The sequence below is a fragment of the Cynocephalus volans genome, chromosome 1 (genome assembly GCF_027409185.1).
Source record: "Cynocephalus volans isolate mCynVol1 chromosome 1, mCynVol1.pri, whole genome shotgun sequence".
In the NCBI taxonomy this organism is placed as follows: domain Eukaryota; kingdom Metazoa; phylum Chordata; class Mammalia; order Dermoptera; family Cynocephalidae; genus Cynocephalus; species Cynocephalus volans.
The window spans coordinates 38,757,924-38,780,666 of NC_084460.1; the positions used below are offsets into that span (position 1 = coordinate 38,757,924).

A 22,743-nucleotide genomic window follows, 5' to 3' on the forward strand; every position below is an offset into this window, starting at 1 on the left:
TGCAGTGCCCAGTAGCCCTTTCAAGCAACTGGACTGTCAGGTGAGATCTCTGCTCTTGGCATTCACCTTCCAAGCGAGGATGAGGCTGTGGGGCCCTGAGCACTCTGATCCAGGGCCTGGGCACCATGGCCTCCTCCACCCTGCAGTATGGAGGCAGGGAAGACACTGTGCTCCTGGTGCACAGACCCAGTGGTCACATCCTCTGCTGTCTGACCTCAAATAGACACTGACCAGTCTTGAGTCTCTCTGCGGCTCCAGCCCAAAACCGCCAGGGCAGCCACCGTTCTTGAGGCATTCAGTGAAAGTCCTTGTGGCACGAAGATAATAGCACAGAGCCCAGCCTGGGATTGTCCGCAGAAATTCAGGGTTGCTTGCAGGCCTATGGGGGAGTCTGGGGAGCACAGATGCCCCTCATAAACTGTGTGACCCTTTCCTAGGCCTCAGGTTCCCCATTTGTAAAATGGGGGAAAGGGTTCAGACTATGCCCTGCAAGGGTCCTTCCAGCCCTGGCCATCCTGGACTCTAGAGCTTCCCTGGCTCACGGGGGTCTTGCTGTCCTGGCTGTCCCCAACCCTTGAAAAGACTCAGCCTGGGAAGGGCTAACCTTGACCATCCCCTGCCATCCCTCCTGAGATGTTTAGTTAGAAAGGTGGGTCCAGGAGCTGTCATTTCTAATCCCATCCATGCAGAGGTTGCTGGCCTCTGGGATAGGGGAGGTTCAGACTGTGGAACGGGCACAGGGTTGGGGAGGGTGGAGAGGGCAGCAGTGCTTGAAGCCCCAGACAGGTGACACTAACCCCCAACACCAGCTCTCTCATGTCTGCTCCTCCTTGTGCCCCCAGAGCCCACCTGGTCACTTCTTCAGAATGGCCTCATGCCCAGCTAGAATGCCAAGTCCACAGGTGAGTGGTTCTTCTTCCATCACCCACTGTCAGGGGTTCGCATCCACCCAAGGTAGGGGGAATCTGTAGACACCAGCCAGCCCTGTGGGCTGTCTCAGACCAGAACTGAGGGCCAACAGGGGTCACCGTGAGCACCCAGAAGTAGGCTATTTACACAGTAAATAGAGAAAAGGTTTGGGCCAGGGCTTCCAGAAGTAGGTGGGGTGGGATTGGCCAAAAATCATGGGATTGGTCGTGAGGACACCTGGGTTCTACTCCCAGCCTGGTTGCCTGTGAGACCTTGGACAACTCTTCTCTGGGCCTCAGTCTCCCCACCCTCACTGCTGGCACAACAGCCGCAGCCTCCCAAGGCTGTGGCAAGAAGCAGGTGAGATGGCAGGTGGGTGGGCGGGTGGCTGGACAGGTAGGTGGGTGGAAAGAAATAAGGAAGGAAGGAAGGGAAGGAGGGAGGGAGGGAGCCTAGCAGTGATGTCAGAGAAGGGATGAGGGCCTGGCCAGGGGAAAGGGAGGCACTGAGGAGTAGGAACCTGCTCATCCTACTCACCTCTTTCTTTGAATGTCTTTAGCCCTCAAGGGCCAATGGGAACATCAGCCTGGGGCCTTCAGCCAACCTAAAGTGAGTTCTGGTCTCTCCAGCACCTTTCTTTCCTACCTGGCTCCCCTCATACCTGGCTCCCCCTACCTTGGGAATAAAATCTAAGTTTGCTGGTCTAGTGTTCAAGACTCTGCCATGTGAGCCTGGGACCCTCCCCAGCTTTATCTCCCACTCATTCCCCAGCACCCATACTGAACCCTCTGCCTGGAATTCCTCCCAAACATCTGCATTCTCAGAGTGTGGCGGGACTGAAGCCTGCCTCCTATGCAGATCTTCTGTGTAGTTGTGGCTGGGTTGATCTCCACCTTGCCTGCTGTTAACTTGAATGGAGGCTTCCCTGGAGCAGGGGTGAGTCTTATAAACCCTCCCTTGGCTGTGGCAAGGAGGTGTGGCTCCTGGAAGGCTCCCTGCATTTCCCAGCTCTGAAGTTAAAAAGAAGCCTGAGTTTGTTCTCAGGCAGCAGGTTTCTGGACCTTTCAAATGCTGATCTGTGTTTTTTCCCTCTTCCTCAGTGCCAGGCCCACAGACTTTGACTTCCTCAAAGTCATTGGGAAAGGGAACTATGGGAAGGTGAGTGACTTGGTGAAGGTGGAGGCCCGAGTCTCCCCCTCCAGCCTTCTCCTCCCCCTGCCTGCCACTGCATGTGCAAAAGAGAGAGCTCACATACCTGCAGAGTGGAGCAGGGAGGGGCCAGAGTCCCTGTGCTGCCACCAGGAAATCCACAGTCACCACCACGGGCCTTGCATTTGTGCTTCTGCTCAGGTCCTACTAGCCAAGCACAAGTCCGACGGGACGTTCTATGCTGTGAAGGTGCTGCAGAAAAAGTCTATCTTAAAGAAGAAAGAGGTACCAGAGCTCAGGCCCAGGCCTTTCCTCTTCTGCTTCCTTACCCCCAGCCTAGGGTGGCTTCCAGAAATGGGTCTAAGAGGCTCTGCACCTCTAAGAGGCTCATGGGGCTGGGTGCAGAGGTGGTCACAGCAGTGGGGGGTGTGGCAGGGGGCTGGGCAGGTGGTGTCCAGAATGTTGACCCTTCTCAAAGAAGGCAGGCCAAGCCAACTCACCCATGGGGCCTTTAGGAAGACCAGTCCCGGCCTCTGCCTTCCCCTGGGAAATGATGGACGAATCTTCCGCCCTCTCCAGGTGCCTGGCTCCCCATTTGTGCAATGAGAGCTCACACTTTATATCTCTAAAGGCCCTTCCACCCAAGGCCATCCTGGATTTCTTGATGCCTCAGTGACCTGAGTTCCTTTAACACCAGGCCCAGCTAGTAGGGCAGAGAGAAAGGATTGAATATGAAGTCAGGGGACTCAGGATAGAGAGTGATTAATGTTGACAAGGATATCGTGGGGGTGGAGAGGAGAGGTCTTCCTGAGGGAGGCAGCCTTGCAGCTGGCCTTGACAGTAGAATTCTGATGGTCCAAAAGAGGGTAGAACATCCGATCAGGGGAACAGCACAAGCTAGGCATGAATGTGGATAGTGCGTGGCTGCTTATTCTTAGAGGTGCTCCTTAGGACTCACGTATGTAGTCATCATATATGCTTTGCTTTTCACCAGGGGCAGGGGTTTCTGCTCCAGGGACTGGAGCTGCACCCACATGGAGTGGCTGGGGATGAGGCTGACCATTCTGAGCCCTAAATACTAGGCAAGGCACCTGAGCATGGCTTAGAGGGCAATAGGGAGCCATCATGGGTGTTTGAGCAGGGGCATGAGAAAGTCCTGGGCAGGATACCTCCTACCAGTGAGGCCATGTGGACTGTGCTAGGACAAAAGGGGTGTGGTGGGCTGTGACATGGACCCCTGTCTGTGTGACTCCACAGCAGAGCAACATCATGGCAGAGCGCAGTGTGCTTCTGAAGAATGTGCAGCACCCCTTCCTTGTGGGCCTGCGCTACTCCTTCCAGACATCAGAGAAGCTCTACTTTGTGCTTGACTATGTCAACGGGGGAGAGGTGGGTAGATCCGCAGGGAGGCTTCCCTAGGTTGGTTCTTGGCGGGGAGTTATCCATCCCACATGTCCACTGCATACCAAGTTCTGTAATGATCTCACCTCATCCTTACAATAGACCCATTTTGTAGCTGAAGAAACTGAGGCTCAGGGAGGTAAGTCACTCTCTCAAGGCCACCCAGCCTGTAGCTGCGTTACCAGACCCAGGTCTGGCTGCCTGCCTCCTTTCAAATACAAGGGACCGGCCAGTGGCTCACTTGGGAGAATGTGGTGCTGATAACACCAAGGCCACAGGTTCGGATCCCTGTATAGGGATGGCCGGTTACTCACTTGGGAGAACGTGGTGCTGACAACACCAAGTCAAGGGTTAAGATCCCCTTACTGGTCATCTTTAAAAAAAAAACAAAAAAGCAAAACAAAAAAACACTCAAAAGTCAAATGTTGGTGAAAATGGAAGTCAGTCTTTATTCAAGAGTACCAGTAGCCTGAGGAGAGATGTGAGGCTAACCCATCTCTCCAGTAAACCTGAAGGAGAATGGCCAGACTAAAGCCATCTTAAAGACTCAGATTTACTGAGGGGTTTTTAAAGAGGGGGTTGCGGGAATAGAGCATGGGAAATGAAAAGTAGGAGGGAGGGGCACGTGATCTGTGGGGGCTCTGTGTGAGGAGCCATGTTTTAGGTCTCACCAAGGCTCCGTCTGGTTTCTACTCCTGCACTTGTTATCGCAGGGTCCTGCTGGAGGGGTGGAATCAGCATAGCTTTATTGATGTCTTCCTTGGTTTTTCAGAGTCTGGATAGCAACATGTTTTGTAGCAAGTAAGCTGCTCCAGGCTGATTGGAAAGCAACTTTACATTCATGTAAATGATGTCATCTTGCCTCATAACCAAGGTTCAAAATATCAAATAACCATGGGAAAAGAGGGAACTCAGAGAAATGCATGCCAAGAAAAAACTGTGTGCTTTTAAAATCATTTAGAGCTCATGCAGTTTTAGGTCCCAACATGGCTTCAGCCTGCTCATTCCAACACCTGGTTGAGCCAGGATTTGAATGCGGCTCTGCCTGACTCCCAGCCATAATGCTTTCCTGCTTCCTCATGCGAAGCTGCCCACACTTCATAGACCTGGGAAGGGTCAATCCTAAGAGGAACTCTGTGCCCCACATTTCCAGTGATCCCGTTTTATATCATAGGCCACAGGGTGGGAATGACCAGTCACTGTGTTAGACAGAGACGCGCAACCAACTGATGATGCAGAAGCATACCTGGGACAAGCTGGGCTCCCTACTGGACTTCACCCTGTCTCTCTGGACAAGATGGAAAAACGTAATGGGGCTCCCCTCAGTGACCCCAGATTGAAGCTGTGTGACCTCATGCCCTTCAGTCTGATGCCAAGAGGGGAGTTTTTGTCCTGCGTCCCTATGTGCAGGGCTTTCTGCACCAGCAAAGTAAACCAAAGAATTAGCCCCAGGCAGATCTAACCTGGACTCAGTTTGATACCTGTAATCATCTTATCGCCTGGACTGGAAGAAAATCAGGTTGGTTTTTTTTTTTTTGTCTTTTTTTAAAAAAGATGACCGGTAAGGGGATCTTCACCCTTGCCATGGTGTTGTTAGCACCACCGTCTCCCAAGTGAGCTAACTGGCCATCCCTATATAGGGATCCGAACCCTTGGCCTTGGTGTTATCAGCACCACACTCTCCCAAGTGAGGCACAGGCTGGCTCGGAAAATCAGTTTTGAGCGACCCAAGTTCAAATCCCAGCTCTGTCAACTACAGGCTATATGACCCTTTGCAAGTCACCTAACTGTTCTGACCCCTCCCGGCTTACTCTTACATGAAACTGGCATAATATTTGTACCTGGAATGTTGTCATAAGGACTAAATGAGATAATAGATGTGAAAGCGCCTGACTTGGAGACTGGAACACAGTAGGTGCTTAATCAATGCTAATTAATCCCTTCTGCTGACACTTTGGACACCTGAGATTGCTCTCCAGGGCAGGGACCAGCATGCACTCTTTTGGTTGGAATACGCTGCAGCTCAGAGAGGGGGTGACTTGGCCACCGGCACAGGGTGAGGATCCCATGGGTCCCTACTCTGCACTCTAGGAGTTGGAGCCCCTAGGAACTCTTCTTACGTATCTCCTTCCCCTCCAGCTCTTCTTCCATCTACAGCGGGAACACCGGTTCCTGGAGCCCCGGGCCCGGTTCTACGCAGCTGAGGTGGCCAGTGCCATTGGCTATCTGCACTCCCTCAACATCATTTACAGGTGAGGCCTGCCTGGGGCTCAGAGCCAGGCCCAGGCCCTTCTCGCTCCAACAGCCAGGGCTTGCTCAGACCCCTGAATCCTGACAAAATCCAGTGTACATGGTCCTTTGTCTGCAGAGGAGGGTCCATCAGCTGGGGTGGAATTGGGAGCTCCTCCTCAATAGAACCAAGTGCCAGCCTACCTGGCCTCTTCCTCTGCATCTCTGGGACCCTCCATGAATAGTTCTCCCACCAGGACCCCAGATCTCCAACTCTTCTCACTGCATGGCTGAGACACCACAGGGCTCTTTTCTCCTATTTTCTGCAGGGACCTAAAGCCAGAGAACATTCTCTTGGACTGCCAGGTTGGTATGTGTGTGTATGCCTATGGGCATGGCTGCATATGTGTGCTGTCTGGCCATGAATATGTGTGCATGAGTGTGCAAGCATTGCATATGCATGCACATGGATGGGAGATGCATTCAAGTATGTATATGCATTGTGTGCCCATTCAGATGTACACACATGTATATGTGCATTGTGTGCACATAAGACTGTGTGTATGTGTGTGTGTGTGTGTGTGTGTGTGTGTGTGTGTGTGTGTGTATGAGGTCCATGTGGGGCAAGGACAGAGAAAAGTGGAGGCTAGTGGATTTCATCTGAGAATGGGTTCCCTGGAAACAGACTCTGAGATGGAAAGGTGAGTGCAGAAGGTTTATTGGGGAACACTCTCAAGAGATACACCTTTAAGGGGGTGAAGAAGACAGGATTGAGCAGAGGAAAAAGCTCACCTGCATTGTGGTTGTGAGATCTCAGCTGATCTTATGGAGGTGAGGAGATGGTTCTTTGAGATTGTCCCAACTTGAAGCAAGGGGCTGGGCCTATGAAATGCAGTCACTGCGTGTGGGTTGACCCTAGGGAAGGACCATAACTTTGGGCAAGGGCAGTGTCCCAGCAGCGGAGGGACAGGCATGGCATCTCTGGAAGAGGGGATCTGGGCAGAGCCAGCAGTATCCACTCACTCCACCCTCTGCCTGTACCACAGTTGTGGTTGCTTTCTGAGTCCCCAGCCCTCTTTTAAAGGGGTTGCTGTCCAGCAAAGACATCCTGGAGCTGCCACTGTTGCAGGGATGGGTCTGGGTCTGTGATGAGCTGGGGGCATACAGTGGAATGCCATGTTCCCACCTTGCCCTTTATGGTGGGTCTTAGTGGAGCCTCCAGCCAGAGCTCAGCTATCAGACCCCACAGCCAGTTCCCTGGTGTGTGGTATCTGGGCTTTGGGGTGACGCGTGCCCATACCCTCAGTTTAGACGACCCTCCTGGCCCTGTCCTCCCTCATCCTCAGGGACACGTGGTGCTGACTGATTTTGGCCTCTGCAAGGAAGGTGTAGAGCCCGAGGAGACCACATCCACGTTCTGTGGCACTCCTGAGGTAAGTACAAGCATCCTAGGAGAGGGCAGGCCACTAGTGGTTGGGGCCATAGCTCTGGATTAGAGACAATAGGTTACAGCTGAGGGGACTCACTCCATCTACCCAAGCACTTCCCCTGAGCTGGCTGTGCACTGAGCCTCAGTGTATTAGTATGTTTAGGTTGCTTATAACAAAATACCTGAAGCTGGGTGATTTATAAAGAAAATTTATTGCTTACAGTTTCTGAGGCTGAGAAGTCCAAAGTCCATCTGGTGGTGGCAACAGTGATACAGGGTCTTACATTGCAAGATGGTGGAAGCAGAGAGAGAGAAAGACAGACTCTCCTCTTCTTTTAAAGCCCTCAGAATCACACCCCTGACCACCATTTTTAATCCATTCACTATGGCATGGTCCTACAATCCAATCACCTCTTTAAGGCTCCACCGTTCAATTATCATAATAGGATTTCCCACCTTCTTAACACTCACAGTGGGGGCCAAGTTTCTAATACATGAAACTTGGGAGACACAATTCAAGCTTCAATGAGTTTTGAGAGGACATAATTCAATCCACTACACTTGGTTTCCTCATCTGTGTAATGCGGACACCAGCTCTAGGGCTTCTGAAACCCAGCCAGCTGCTGCTGGTGTAGCTCCTTGGCAGTGCTGTCCAATAGAAATAGAAATAGAAATGCATGATGTGCTTTCATTGTGCTTGAAAATAAATAAATTTTAAAAAATGCAAACCACATTCACAATTTAAAATTTCCTAACAGCCACATTTAAAGATGAAAAAGTAACAGGTGGGGCTGGCCAGTTAGTTCAGGTGGTGAAAGCATGGTATTACAACACACCAAGGTCTAAGGTTTAGGCCAGCCACCGGGGGGTGGGGGTGGGGGGGAGTAGAAAAGTCACAGGTGAAATTATTTTAATAATATATTTTAGTAACTCAATATATCCAAAATATTCTCATTTCAACATACAATTGTTGAAATTTTTTTTCATTTCTTTTCTTCTAAGTCTTTGAAATCTGATATGTGTTATGCTTATAGCTCATCTCAATTCAGACCAGCTACATTTTAAGTGTTCAATAGCCATGTGTGTCTAGGGGCTGCTGTTGAACAGCAGTGCCCTATAGTATGAAGTCCATGTGCAACGGGACTTGGCCTGGGAGTTAAGATCAGGGCTTGCAACTTAAGACATAGGTGCACCTTCCTCTTCCAGCAGCCAAGAGCCTGGAGGGTTAAAATTTGCAGGTCTCAGCAGTAATTCACATATGTTTATCCTGCCAAGGCCTCCTTGCACCCTGGAGTTAAAACCTTTACTTGAACTCCTACCAGTCTTGGACCTTGAACTTTGGACCTGAAGGGATTCCCAGTGGCTTGGACAGACATCAGGGTGCGGGTAGACAGCTGAGAATGCAGATTGGGAAGCTCCTCCCCACCTGGCCTGGGGCAGGACTTCAGCTACTCTTTTTCTCCATGTGCTTAAACATCTGAGTCCCGGATCTCAGATGGGCCTCCTCAGTTTGGTTCTAGGGTAGCTGATGGACAGATGATCTCTCTGAGCAGGAGCCCTGGTCCATGTTTGTGTGTGGGAGCGGCTTCACCGGACAAAGTTGACCCCCAAAGCCTGACAGCCGAGCCAGCCCTTCCCTGGACACTGCCAAGGGTGGGGACAGGAGAAGTCGAACCCTGGCTTGTGTCAGAGACACGTGGCACCAACATGTGACTTCTTCCGTGTATTACTCTGTTTTGTGTTGCTATAATAGAATACCCGAGACTGGGTTATTTATAAAGAAGAGAGGTTTATTTGGCTTACGATTCTGGGACAGTTGCATCTGGTGTGGGCTTCAGGCTGCTTCTACTCATGGTGGAATGCGGCAGGCAGCCAGCATGTACAAGCAGATCACATGGCGAGAGGAAGCAAGAAAGAGAGAGGGGAGGTGCTAGGGTCTTTTAAACAACCAGCTCTCCCAGGAACTAATAGAGCGAGATCTCACTCATTACCCCCACCCCCCAGGGAGAGCATTAATCTATTCATGAGGGATCCACCCCCATGATTCAAACAGCTCCCAACACTGCCACATTGGGGATCAGATTTCCACATGAGTTTTGGGGGGACAATAACATCCAAACTCTATCATTCTGTGACTCGGCCACTGCTGTGGTACCAGGGAGCACAGACGAGAGTAGCCACAATTACTCCCATTGCTCAAGGGCCTGCACGCATATTAGCACATATCCTTAAAACAGCTCCCAGGAGGGATTCTGCATCCCCATCATATGGGTGAGAGAAAAGTTCTGGGAGGTTAGATGACCTGCCTGAGACAATACATCAAGTAGGCCTCAGGTCTATGTGACTCCGCCCTTCCACAGACCCATGCAGTCTCTGAGGGTAGCTTTGCTTATTGCTGAGACTCCTCTCCTCAGTGGAAGAGACAGCAGGCTAAGAGGTCACCAAGCCTTGGGTTTGGCAGAAAGCCCAGCTCTGCCTCAGGTTCTTGTGCAAGGCTTAGAGGCATGGCGTGTAATCATTTATCAGTGTGAACTCAAATGTCATCTCCTCTTTCCTGACCCTGTCACTAAGATTTCCACTACAAGTACATGCCACATCACTTAGACTTTATCCATTAGTCTCCCCACTGCACTGTGAGAGTACTCCCAGGGCTTTCCCATTCCCAGGACACTGATAGCCCATTGGATGCCTTTGTGCAAGTTAGAAGAAAACACCCCTTCTGGGTGGACTAATTTTAAAAAGCACCCCTTTAAACAATAATAAAGTTGCAAGATATACCTCTGAATTAGGGTTATGGCTTGGTGAGTGGATCACAGCCAGGATTACAGTTCCTTTTAACCCCTTGGCTAGTACTTTTGTGTGGTGCACAACACATACAACTGTAGAGGGCAGTATTGCATGATTTCCGCTGTGTCCCCAGCACATGGCAAAGGGCCCTGCACAAAGCAGGCCTTTGGTGATGGATGCTGAATGAACACGTGAACAGCCACGTGAATATCACTACATGATCAACCCTTTGTGATCTTCCTCCAAGTGTCTTGTTTACAGATGGGACAACTGAGGTTAAGGATCTTTCAAATAAGTGTGCTTCCTTCTAACAGTACTTGGCTCCTGAAGTGCTTCGTAAACAGCCTTATGATCGGGCAGTGGACTGGTGGTGCTTGGGGGCAGTCCTGTATGAGATGCTTCATGGCCTGGTGAGTAGTGTGTAGCCAGCTACGAGGGACATCTGGCTCTGGGGAGAGCTGGGGGTGAGACTGTCCCTCATGTGGTCTGTTCAAACTCTGCTCAGGGAACTAAACAATCTCTTCATTCCAAGCTAAAAAAGATGATGTGTGAGAATCATATATTGTTTCAGTAACGTTTGTTCAGCACTTTACAGTTTACAACACATCGTTCGGTGCCTCAAAATAGCCTTTTGGGGTTGACACTACGGGAAATGGAGTAGTGTCATTTCTTATTTTCTTGAGGGCAAAACTGAGGCCAAGAGGGGTCACAGTCCTTATAGACTGCGGAACCAACCCCTAAACTCAGTCCTAGGCTACCTGCTTAGGTGGAGGCATGCGTAGACTCACCCAGGCCATGCTTTCCTGGGTGGTTTCACCAACATGGCTCAGTGCATGTGAAGGATCAGGCTTTGCCGAGTCAGGAATAGCTGGTAGAGGACTGGGAGGAAGAGCAGCAGGAAAGAGAAGTGGACCCTGGCTATGGTTTGGGGCCTGGCTCTCTTGCTAAGTGTGTGGCTTAATCACTCTGAGCCTTGCCTTCTCATCTGAAAAATTACAACCTCTCCTGGAGAATGGTGATGAGACTGAGATAAAATGATGAAGGTCAAAGTGTAAACTTTGCTAAGTGCGAAGTTAGTGCACAAGCTGGATTGTGAGAGATGAGACGGTGGATGCATCTGGGAGGTCCATGAGCCTCACGCTAGTGAGGAAGATTTTTGGCCTTCCCAGCAACCCTCTGCACTGTGCTGGAAGCCTGGAGATTCTGTCTCTCTTGGGTCTGCCATGTGTGCATAAGACACGGGCCTGGCTGGATCCTCCCAACTGCCCAGATTGCCTATGTTTCCCTAAGACCTATGCCCACTTTCAAATGGGTGATCCTCCAGCTTCTCCCCATCCCCCCCACCAGCCTCCTTTCTACAGCCGAGATCTGTCCCAGATGTATGAGAACATTCTGCACCAGCCGCTACAGATCCCTGGGGGTCGGACAGTGGCCGCCTGTGACCTCCTGCAAGGCCTTCTCCACAAGGACCAGAGGCAGCGCCTGGGCTCCAAAGCAGACTTTGTAGGTGACCTGCCAGCAGAGCAGTGGACTTTTGTGTGGCTCTCTGCTTCCAGAGGAGGCAGCTCAGAAGCACATTTACGTGCATCCTGCTGCCTTCTCACACAGGAGGCTGCTAACTTGTTCATTTGGAAATCACTGCTGCTACTAGCTGACTACTTTCTTTAGTCCAGTTCTTTTAGTCAACTAATATTTACTGAGCACCTACTATGGGCCAGGTTTTGAGCTAGGTACTAGGGATTCAATAGACTGGATCTTTGCCCTTATTAAGCTTGGGGAGTGGGGAGGGGGTGACAAAAATAAACATTGTATACAGTTATCACAAAGTGTGAAAGTATCGGGAAGAAAATAAGCAATGAGCTGAGATAGACAACAATTTGGGGGGGTGGCAAATTTACACTAGCATTGTCAGGGAGGTCCTCCCTGAGGAGGTGACAGGTGAGCTGAGACTTGAAGGATGAGAGGCCAGCCTTGCAGAGAGCTGAGTGAAGGCACCCAGACATAGGGCACAGCATATGCAAAAGTCCCATGATGGGACGAAGAGGAGAGTGGGAAGATTTAAGGTGCTGTAAGCAGGGGAGTGGCATAACCCAATTTAAGTTTTGAGAAGATTACTCTGGCTTCTGTGCAGAGAGTGGGCTGGACTTGCTTTTCACAAATATACAAGCATTTCCTCCTTCCCAGAACTCAGGCTCAGCACTTGGGATATAGAGATAAATAATTCATAGTCCATTCCCTTAACAAGTTCATGGCATTTTTATTAAAGTAGGATTTTAAAAAGAATCTTACAGGGCTGGCTGGTTAGCTCAGTTGGTTAGAGTGCTATGCTGATAACACCAAGGTCAAAGGTTCAGATCTCCTTGCTAGGCAGGCGCCAGGAAAAAAAAAACTTACATTCTTCACTCAACACAAGATAATTTAGATTTATTGAAAGAAGGCATTTCTCCCTAGAAATTTATTTTCTTTTCCAGCATGGTGGTTAGATACATGGACTGTGAGGCAGACTACCTGGTTTAGAGTCCTTCTCCACCACTTACCAGTTGCAGGACCTTGGGCATAGTGCTTAATTTCTCTCTATCAGCTTCAGTTTCCTCATCTGTAACAACAGCACCTAGCTTGTAGCAGTTATGAAGATCAAATGAGTTAATATATGCAATGCACTTACACTAGTGCCTGGCAAATAGTGCTCTTTAAGTGTTCGTATCAAGAGCCCTCCATACCAGATACTGTCAAGTGTAACATTTAGGGTATCTACTTACTCCATCCCTGGACAGCTTAAAAAACAGAAGCTTCCATGAAGATGGGTGCCCTCTCTCCAAGCAGGAGTTTGCATCTTAAAACGTGTATGACAGTTTTTTTACTTTTATTTTTTATTTTGATTTTAACATTTATTTGTACATATTTGTGGGGTACAGTGTGTTGTTTCAATACATGCGTATACTGTACAGTGATTCACTTAGTGTAGATAGCATGGTTTTGTACCCATTATTCCACCATTTCTCCTTCCTCTACCCTCTCCCTTCCCAGCCTCTGGTAACAACTATTCTACGTTCTAGTTCTATGAGAACTGCTTTTTTTTTTTTTTTTTTTTTTTTAGATTCCACAGTTTTTAGTTCTCTGAGGAACCTACATACTGTTTTCCACAGTGGCTGTACCAATTTATGTTCTCACCAACAGTGTAGGAGAGTTCCCTTTTCTCTGCATCTTTGTCAGCATTTGTTATTTTCTATCTTTTTGATAACAGCCACTCTAACTGGAGTAAGATGATATCTCATTGTGGGTTTGATTCGTATTTCCCTGATAATTAGTGATGTTGAACATTTTTTAATATGCCTGTTGAGAATTCGTGTGTCTTCTTTGGAGAAATGTCTGTTCAGGTCCTCTGCCCATTTACTGACTGGGTTATTTGGTTTTTTACTGTAGAGTTGTTTGAGTTCCTTATATATTTTGGATATTAGCCCCTTTCTGGTATGGAGTTTGCAAACACCTTCTCCTATTCTGTAGTTGATAGTGTCCCTTGATGTGCAGAATCTTTTTAGTCTGATATCGTCCCATTTGTCTATTTTTGCTTTAGTTGTGTGTGCCTTTGTAGTCTTGTTCAAAAAGTGCTGCCCACTCCCATTTCATGTAGTGTTTCCCTGTTTTCTTCTAGTAGTTTCATAGTTTCGGGTCTGAAATTTATGTCTTTAATCCATTTTGAGTTGATTTTTGTGTGTGATGATAGAGGTCTAGTTTCAGTCTTCTGCAAGTGGATATCCAGTCTGACTACCACCATTTATTGAAGAGGCTGTCGTTTCCCCAGTTTATATTTTTGGTACCTTTATAGAAGACCAGTTGACTATTAATGTGTAAGTTTATTTCTGGGTTCTCTATTCTACTCCATCAGTCAATTTGTCTGTTTTTATGCAAGTACCATGCTGTTTGGGTTACGATAGCTTTATAGTACATTTTGAAGTCAGGTAGTGTGATGCCTTCAACTTTGTTCTTTTCGTTTAAGATTGCTTTGGCTATACAGGGTCTTTCATGGTTCCATGCAAATTTTAAGATTGTTTTTTCTATTTTTGTGAAGAATGTTGTTGGTATTTTGATAAGGATTGCATTGACTCTATAGATTGCTTTGGGTAATATAGACATTTTGATGATATTAATCCTTTCAATCCATGAACAGGGAATATCTTTCCACTTATTTGTGTCTTCTTCAATTTCTTTCACTAGCATTTTATAGTTTTTGTTCTAGAGGTCTTTCTCTTCCTTGGTTAAATTTACTCCCAGGTATTTCACTTTTTTGGTAGCTATTGTGAATTGTATTGCTTTCTTGATTACTTCTTTGGCTATTTCATTGTTGGTGTATAGGAAGGCTATTGATTTTTGTGTGTTGATTTTTTGTGCCACTTTATTGAATTCATTTATCAGTTCTAATAATTTTTTGGTGTAGTCTTTAGGGTTTTCTGTGTATATGATCATATCATCTGCAAATAGGGATAGTTTGACTTCCTCTTCTATTTAGATGCTCTTTATTGCTTTCTCTTGCCTTATTGTGCTGGCTAAATCATCCATTACTGTGTTGAATAAGAGTGGGGAAAGTGGGCATCCTTGTCTTGTTCCATATCTTAGAGGAAAAGCCTTCAACTTTTGTCCATTCAGTATGATATTAGCTGTGGATTTGTCATATATGGCCTTTAGTGTGTTGAGGTACATTCCTTCTACTTAATTTGTTGAATGTTTTTATCATGAAGAGGTGTTGTATTTTATCAAATGCTTTTACTGTATCTATTAAAATGATCATATTGTTTTTTACTTCATTCTGTTAATGTAATGTATCATATGTATTGATTTATGTATATTGAACTATGCTTGCATCCTTGGGATGAATTTCACTTGATTATTGTGAGTGATCTTTTTAATGTATTCTTGGATTTAGTTCACTAGTATTTTGTTGAAGATTTTTGCATCTATATTCACTAGTGATAACGGTCTTTAGTTTTCTCTGTTGTTGCTGTGTCTTTTTCTGGTTTCGGTATAAGGGTAATGTTGGCCTCACTGAATGAATTTGAAAGTATTCCCTCCTCTTCGATTTTTCAGATGAGTTTGAGAATTGGTATTAGTTCTTCTTTAAATGTTTGGTAGAATTCAGCAATGAAGCCATCTGGGCCTTGTGTTTTCTATGTTGGGAGACTTTTTATTACTGCTTCTATATCATTACTCATTATTGGTCTGTTTCAGGTTTCTAGTTCTTCATGATTTAATGTGGGTAAGTTGCATATGTCCAGGATTTTGTCCATTTCTTCTAGGTTTTCCAGTTTGTTAGCATATAGTTGCCCGTAATAGTCTCTTATGATCCTTTGTATATCTGTGGTATCAGTTAAAACATCACCTTTTTCATTTCTGATTTTATTTGAGTCTTCTCTCTTTTCTTAATCTAGCTAAAGGTTTATTGTCTTTGTTTATCTTTTTGAAACACAAACTCTTTGTTTTACTGATTTTTTTGTATTGTCTTTTTGATCTCTAATTTATTTATTTCTGCTGTGATCTTTGTTATTTTCCCTCATTCTACCAATTTTGAATTTGGTTTGTTCTTGTTTTTCTAGTTCCTTGAGGTGTAATATTATGTTGTTTACTTCAAATCTTTCTTCTTTTTTGATGTAGGCATTTATTAAAATGACCATATGATCATTTTAATAGATACGCTTCCTCTTAGAACTGCTTTTGCTGTATCCCATAGCTTCTGGTATGTTGTGTTTCCATTTTCATTTGTCTCCAGAAATTTTTCAACTTCCTTCTTAATTTCTTCTTTAACCCATTCATTGTTTAGAAGCATGTTGTTTAATTCCCATGTATTTATAGAGTTTCCAGTGTCCCTTTCTTTATTGATTTCTAGTGTCATTCCATTGTGGTCGGACAAGGTAGTTGGTATGATTTCAATTTTTTTAAACTTGTTGAGACTTGTTTTATGTCCTAACATATGTTCTGTTCTAGAGAATGTTCCATGTGCTGCTGATAAAAATGTGTATGCTGTAGCTGTTGGATGAAATGTTCTATAAATGTCTGTTAAGTCTAATCAGTCTAGAGTGGAGATTAACTCTGATGTTTCTTGGTTAATTTTCTGTCTGGATGATTTGTCCTTTGCTGAAAGAGGAATATTAAAAGTTCCCAACTATTATTGTATTGGGATCTATTTCTTCAATAGATCTAGTAGTATTTGCTTTATATATGTGGGTGTTCCAGAGTCGGGGCATGCATATATTTATTTGGAATTTTTTACCCTCTTGTTGAATTGATCTCTTTATTATTATATAATGACCTTCCTTGTCTTTTTTTACTTTCCTTGGCTTGAAGTCTATTTTATGGAATATAAGTGTAGCTGCTCCTGTTTTTTTTTTTTAATTTCCATTTGAATGAAATATCTTTTTCCATCCCTTCACCTTCAGTCAATGTGTGTCCTTATAGGTGAAGTAAGCTGCTTGCAGGCAGCATATTGTTGGTTCTTGTTTTATAATCCATTCAGCCACTCTGTATCTTTTAATAAGGGGACTTAATTCACTTACATTTAGAATTATTATTGATATATAGGGACATGTTACTGCCATTTTGTTACTTTTTTCCTGGTTTTATAGATTCTTTTTTCTAGTCTTACTGTCTTCCTTTGTGATTAAGTGGTTTTTTCTGGTAGTATATATTTTGATTTCTTACTTTTTATTTTTAGTATGTCTGTTACAGGTTTTTGTGTTATGGTTGCCACAAGTCTTACAAAAAACATGTATTGTTATAACAAATCATTTTAAACTAATAACAACTTAGCTTTGATCACTAAAAAGAATTTTAAAAAAAGCCAACTCTGTGCTTTGCCATCATTCTCCCCACTTTTTGACATTTTGTTGTTTCAGGTTACATCTTTTAATACTGCCTATCTCTTATATGGTTGTTGAATTTGCTATTTTCTTGGGCTTTTCCTTTGGTCCTATAGTAAGGATATAAGTGGTTTAATTACCATCCTTACAACATTGGGATATTCAGAGAATGTGTATTTACTTTGCTAGTGAGTTTTGTACCTTCAAATGTGTTCTTGTTACACTTTAGCATCATCTTGCAGTTTGAAAAGCTCCCTTTAGCATTTCTTGTAAGGCAGGTCTAGTGTTGATGAATTCCCTTAGCTTTTGTGTATCTGGGAAAGACTTCATTTCTCCTTTGTATTTGAAGGTTAGTTTTGCTGAATACAGAGTTCTTGGTTGGCAGTCTTTTTCCTTTAGCACTTTGAATATATCATTCCACTCTCTTCTGGCCTATAGGTTTTCTACTGAGAAATCTGCTGAGAGCCTTATTGGGGCTCCATTGAATGTTTTTTTGGTTTTGGGGGGTTTTTTGACCAGTAAGGGGATCGCAACCCTCAGTTCGGTGTTGTCCGCACCACACTCAGCCAGTGAGCACACCGGCCATCCCTATGTAGGATCTGAACCCACGGCCTCAGCGCTACTAGCGCCGCACTCTCCCGAGTGAGCCATGGGGCTGGCCCTCCGTTGAATGTTATGTGTTTCTTTTCTCTTGCTCATCTCAGTATTCTTTCTTTGTCTTTGATAATTTGATTATGTGCCTTAGAGTGTTCCTCTTTGGGTTGAATTTGATTGGAAACCTCTGAGCTTCCTGTACCTGGATGTTGTTGTCTTCTCCATACTTGTGAAATTTTCAGCCATTATTTCCTTAAATATGATTTCTAGGTTTCTTCATTTTTCATCTCCTTTAGGTATACCACTTATGCACAGGTTATTTCACTTGAAGGAGTCCCATAATTGCTGCAATTGTTTCATTTTTTCGTTTTGCTCCTCTGATTGGATAATTTCATATATTCCATCTTTAAGCCCACTGATTTTTTCCTCTGTTTGATCAAGTCTACTATTGGAGCTTTCTACTGAGCTTCTTAGTTTGGTAACATATTCTTCATTTCTAGAAAAAATATGTATGACTTCTAAAATAAGTTATACATTCGCATAGATCAACTTCATCAACTTCAAGGATGCAAAAAGGTATTCAGAAAAAGTCTTTTCAGCCACTCAGTTCCTCAATATAGAGGTAACCAGTGTTACCAGTTTCTTGGGTATTCTGGAGATATTTGGGATCTGGCTTTTTAACTATCAGGAGTTTCTAATAAAGGGAGTCAGAGAATTATTATTTGAGAAGCACAGATAGAGGGAGGGTCACGTTGGGATGGGAGGAATTTAGTGCCAGTGTTTATTTTGATTAGGAAAGAAGTGATGAATCATGCCCAGCACTGTGTCCTAAATTCTGGGTCTCTGGGAATCTGCAGCTTTTCTTGAAATAAAACACTGTACCCCATAAATTAAAAATTAAAAAAAAAATTAAAACATATAACCTATGAAAAAATAACCCACACAGAAAAAACAAATGTTTATTTCTCAAACATTCTTTAGTGAGTTGATTTGGTCTATTTCTTTGGTTTGCATTCTGGAAGACTCAAGATGTACTGGGGCAGAGTAGGGGGAGGGGTCCCAGCTTCCGCTGGGACTACCCTTCCCTCCCCAGAACATGTTCTTCTGTGTTGTTCACTGACATACCTCCAAAGCCTAGCACAGTGCAGGTGCTCAGTAAATAGTTCTGTAATAAATAAATGCTATGCGGGAAAAAGGTTTGGTTTCTGGGTGATGATAGAGGGCAGAGGCCTGGCTGAAGAATGCTCTCTTGTCCCAGGAAAGCAGCTAGAACTTCAAGTTGCCAGCCAGTTGCCAGAAGAGTAGGGGTTTTAAAGGATGTGGGGATGGGGTGGGAACACCTACTGCTTTTTTGTTCGTTTGCTTGTGAGCAGCCGGCTTGTACAGGGATTGAACCCTAGACCTTGGTATTATCAGCACCACACTGTAACCAACCGAGCTAACCAGCTAGCCCCCTGGGAGGACTACTTCTGATCAGCACCTTCTTCCTGCAGCTTGAGATTAAGAACCATGTATTCTTCAGCCCCATAAACTGGGATGACTTGTACCACAAGAGGCTGACTCCACCCTTCAACCCAAATGTGGTAAGACATCACGGCATTTTAGATTCTGGATTTCCAGGGCTAATGGGAGCTTGGAGGGTATCTGGACCAACTGTCCCTATACAGATGGAAAAACTGAGGGTCCAAGAGGCTCAGTTATTTGTCCAAGGCCACACGTAAGGTAGAGGTAGAACTGGATCTAGAACCCAAAAGTCTTGACTGCTAGTTTAGCTCTTGGGTGCTGAGACATGTTGTTGCTCCTTTATCCTAGCACCGACGAGTCATTACAAAGCTTTTTACAGTTTTTAAAGTGCTCCTTTATCCTTAGCACCAATAACCAACATTGCAGCCTTTTACAGTTTTAAAAGTACTTGGTGTCATGTAGCACACCCAGGCAGAGCCAAGCCCTACAGAGAAATTTTTATCTTTTTCTATTTTTATACTTTTTTTTCCTGAAAATAAAAATGACATGTAGTCCTTGTAGAAAGTCTGTGAAACAGAGAAGGTTTCCCTCTGTTGGTGTATTTACTTACAGTTTTTTTTCTATCTTTTTTTTTGTGGCTGGCCAGTATGGGGCAGTCTTTGTGTGTGTGTGTGTGTGTGTGTGTGTGTGTGTGTGTGTGTGTGTGTGTGTGTGTGTGTGTGTGTGTGTGTGTTACATAGTTAGGTTATATGTTTTTTTATTTTTTTATTTTTAATTGTACATGTTTATGGGGTACGTGTGATGTTTCAGGGTCATTCCATATATAAAGAGAAGCACAAGGATACTTCAAAAAGTTCATGGAAAAATAGAATTGAAAGATAATACGAATCTTTCCATGAACTTTTTGAAGTACCCTCATATATCTTCCCCATTCTCCTGTTTTTTGTCCAAAAACTATGTCATTATTTCCCCATGTTGCATAAAACTTTATAAATGTCATTTTTAGTGGCTGCATATTTCAGTCTTCTGTTGGTAACATAATTTACTCATCCATGCTCCTAATGTTGAACTTTAGGTTGTTACCATTTTTTTCCTATCATAATGTGCTGATGAACATCTTTAAATATATATCTTTGCCTAGAGTTCTGGTTATTTCCTTAAGAAGGATTCCAGATGGGAAATTGCCAGGTCAAAGAATGAGAACGTTGTTAGGTTCCTGATTCATACCACCCGTCCACTGTATGTAAGGGAGAGCAATCGCCTCCCTACCAGTGGCATCTGCTGGAGAGTTTTCCTTTTACCCACTCTCTGCAGCATGTGTCCTTGTTATTGCTTTTTACCTTGCAAATCTGGTGAGTAAAAATGGCATCTCTTATTGTTTTGATTTATATTTATTTGATTTATGGTGAACGTGGTTAGTTTTAAAATGTTAATTAGCAGTGGTAATATGAATTTGCAGTGCACATGTGAGGTTCTCTCAGCCACCTGTAAAGCGTGATGTCAAGCCCCCTCCATCCAAGCAGTCTGCACACCTAAACACTGCCTTGGCTGTGTTTTTCTGATTTACGTTACATTTTTCCTTCTGTGAATTACCTGTTCACAAATGTGTCTTTGATCATCGGATTTGTGACAACAGCTGTCAGATAGGATACACTCAACCTAGGCACCTGAGAAGTTTCTTTTTCTTGGGATTTAAAAAAGACAGTGAAGATAATGTTGAACATACAACCTGGAGAGAGAGTGATACCTGGAATACTAGGCAGGAATGCAATATACTGCAGCAATGTGCCTTAGAGTGACATATACTAGGATGGGTTCCTGGCTCTGCCATCTACCACTTGTGAGACCCTAAATAAGTTTCTTTACAATCAATTTCTGCATCTGTAACATCAGAAAATACCCGCTGTGTCTAGGGCCACACGAATAACAAGGGCCAGGGCCTGGATTCACATTCTTGTCTTGGAACTCTGAGCCCTGGGCTGAGCCCACTGTACCCTGTGGCCTTTTTCAGAAGCTAGAAATCATGGTCTGTTTGGTTCCACAGCCCAGGACTTGCATACTAAAGCAGATTTGCAGACCCTTCCACTTGCTCTACTGCTTACTTCAGAAAACCCAGGTGGCTTCAGAAAACCCTCCACACCTACCTGCAGTGGAGGCTGGAATATGTGGATTATTAGCTGAGAAATGGCTACCCCTACTAACAAAGGGCTTCTGACACTAAGGGAGCAGAAATCATCTTCTCCAGAGACTGTGCCTCCCCCACAGAGAGACTGTATTGGTCAGCTCTTGCTGCACAACAAGCTGCCCCGAAACTAGTTGGCTTAACACAACCATCTTTTATTTCATTCAGGTCTATGGGTCGGCTACATGGTTTGGTTTTCCTAGTCTGCACCAGGCCAGCTGGTTTGTGCAGAGCTCTCTTTCAACTGTGGTCAGCTAGCAGGACAGCCAGCAATTGATGGTATAGAATTGCCCCACTTGCATGTCTGGGAGCTAGCAGGCAGCCAGGGCAACTAGGTTCTCCTTCATGAGGCTGCCCACACTCCACCAGGGATAGTCTGGACATGTTCACATGGTGGCCTTAGGGTTCCAAGTGCAGCAAGGGAAACAGTTCTCAGTGTGCTTCTGTCAAGCCTCCACTTGCATCACATTTGGTAATGTTCCCTTGGCTTAGGCAAGTCATGTAGCTAATCCACATTGAAGGGATAGAGAAATGGACTCTACTTCTGAATGGGCAATGGAGAATTTTTTATCATTTTTTGCAATCTCTCACACAGGTCTTCCTCCAAGATAGCTAAAGCAGCCCCAATCACTACCATTTTACCCTATTTTATCTTCTTTATTGGACTTACGAACCCACTGAATGATCAATGTGTATACATGCTTATTATCAGCCCTCCTACCCCTACATAATGTAAGCTCCCTGAAAGCAGCGGCTCATTCCATTGTGTTCTCCTGTATTCCCAGTGCCATGAACAGTGCTCAGTTAGGCCTTCAGTAAACAAATTTTGACTGACTGCCTTGCCTGAGGGTTGTTGTGGAGCAAGGTGTCAGAGGGTTAGAAGAGTCGACCACATGGAATAAACTGATTAATGTAAATGCATGGGAAAGTGACAGGTAGGTATGGATGATTATGAGGCACTCGAGGGGAGGCCTGACATCCTCTGGGGCTTTGGGCTCCTTTGGCAGCTCTGACCTCAGGCTTCCCTTCTCATCGTTGGCTTACATTGACAGGCAGGACCTGCTGACTTGAAACACTTTGACCCAGAGTTCACACAGGAAGCCGTGTCCAAGTCCATTGGCTGCACCCCTGACACAGTGGCCAGCAGCTCTGGGGCGTCAGGTGCATTCCTGGGATTTTCATATGTGCCGGAGGATGATGACATCTTGGATTGGTAGAAAAGCACCTGTGAAACCACTGAGGCCAGCCGGTATTAGTAAGGAATTACCTTCAGCTGCTAGTAACAGAGACTCAATGTTACAATGGCTTAAATAAGAAACAGGTTTATTTTTTTCCATCACAAAAGAATGGTGTTGGGTGGGCCAGAGGCTTTCTGTGTTTCTGCTCTGCCATCCTTGGCAAACGGCTTCCAATATAAGGTTTGTTACGTTATCACAAGATGGTTACTGGAGCTCTAGCCACCACTTCTGTGTTCTGAGCAGGAAAAAAGGAGGACAGGGAGGGAAGAGCAAAAGGGCACCTTTAAAGAGCCTCCTGAAAGCCCCACCCAATGACTTCTGCTTACATCCTATTAACCACCCACCCCTACCTGCAATGAAGGCTGGGATATGTGGCTTATTAGCTGGGAAAATGACTACTCCTAGTAACAAAGGGCTTCTGACACAAAGGGAGAAGGGGAGAGTGCTGGATAGGCAACCAGCACCCTTTACCAGAGGACCTCTTGGTGTTTGGATTTTGGTCTCAATGTGTAA

General features: G+C 45.1%; 1 protein-coding gene across 1 annotated transcript; it reads left to right on the top strand.

The window, feature by feature from the left end:
* Positions 1–752: 752 nt before the first annotated feature.
* SGK2 (serum/glucocorticoid regulated kinase 2) lies at positions 753–22,209 on the top strand. Its single transcript, XM_063092356.1, has 12 exons — positions 753–902; positions 1,469–1,518; positions 2,010–2,067; positions 2,260–2,343; positions 3,316–3,447; positions 5,599–5,711; positions 6,018–6,054; positions 7,035–7,121; positions 10,219–10,314; positions 11,252–11,407; positions 18,840–18,929; positions 22,045–22,209. Exons 1-12 carry the CDS (start codon positions 867–869, stop codon positions 22,207–22,209), a joined length of 1,104 nt encoding a protein of 367 aa, XP_062948426.1. The 5' UTR covers positions 753–866.
* Positions 22,210–22,743: the final 534 nt, after the last annotated feature.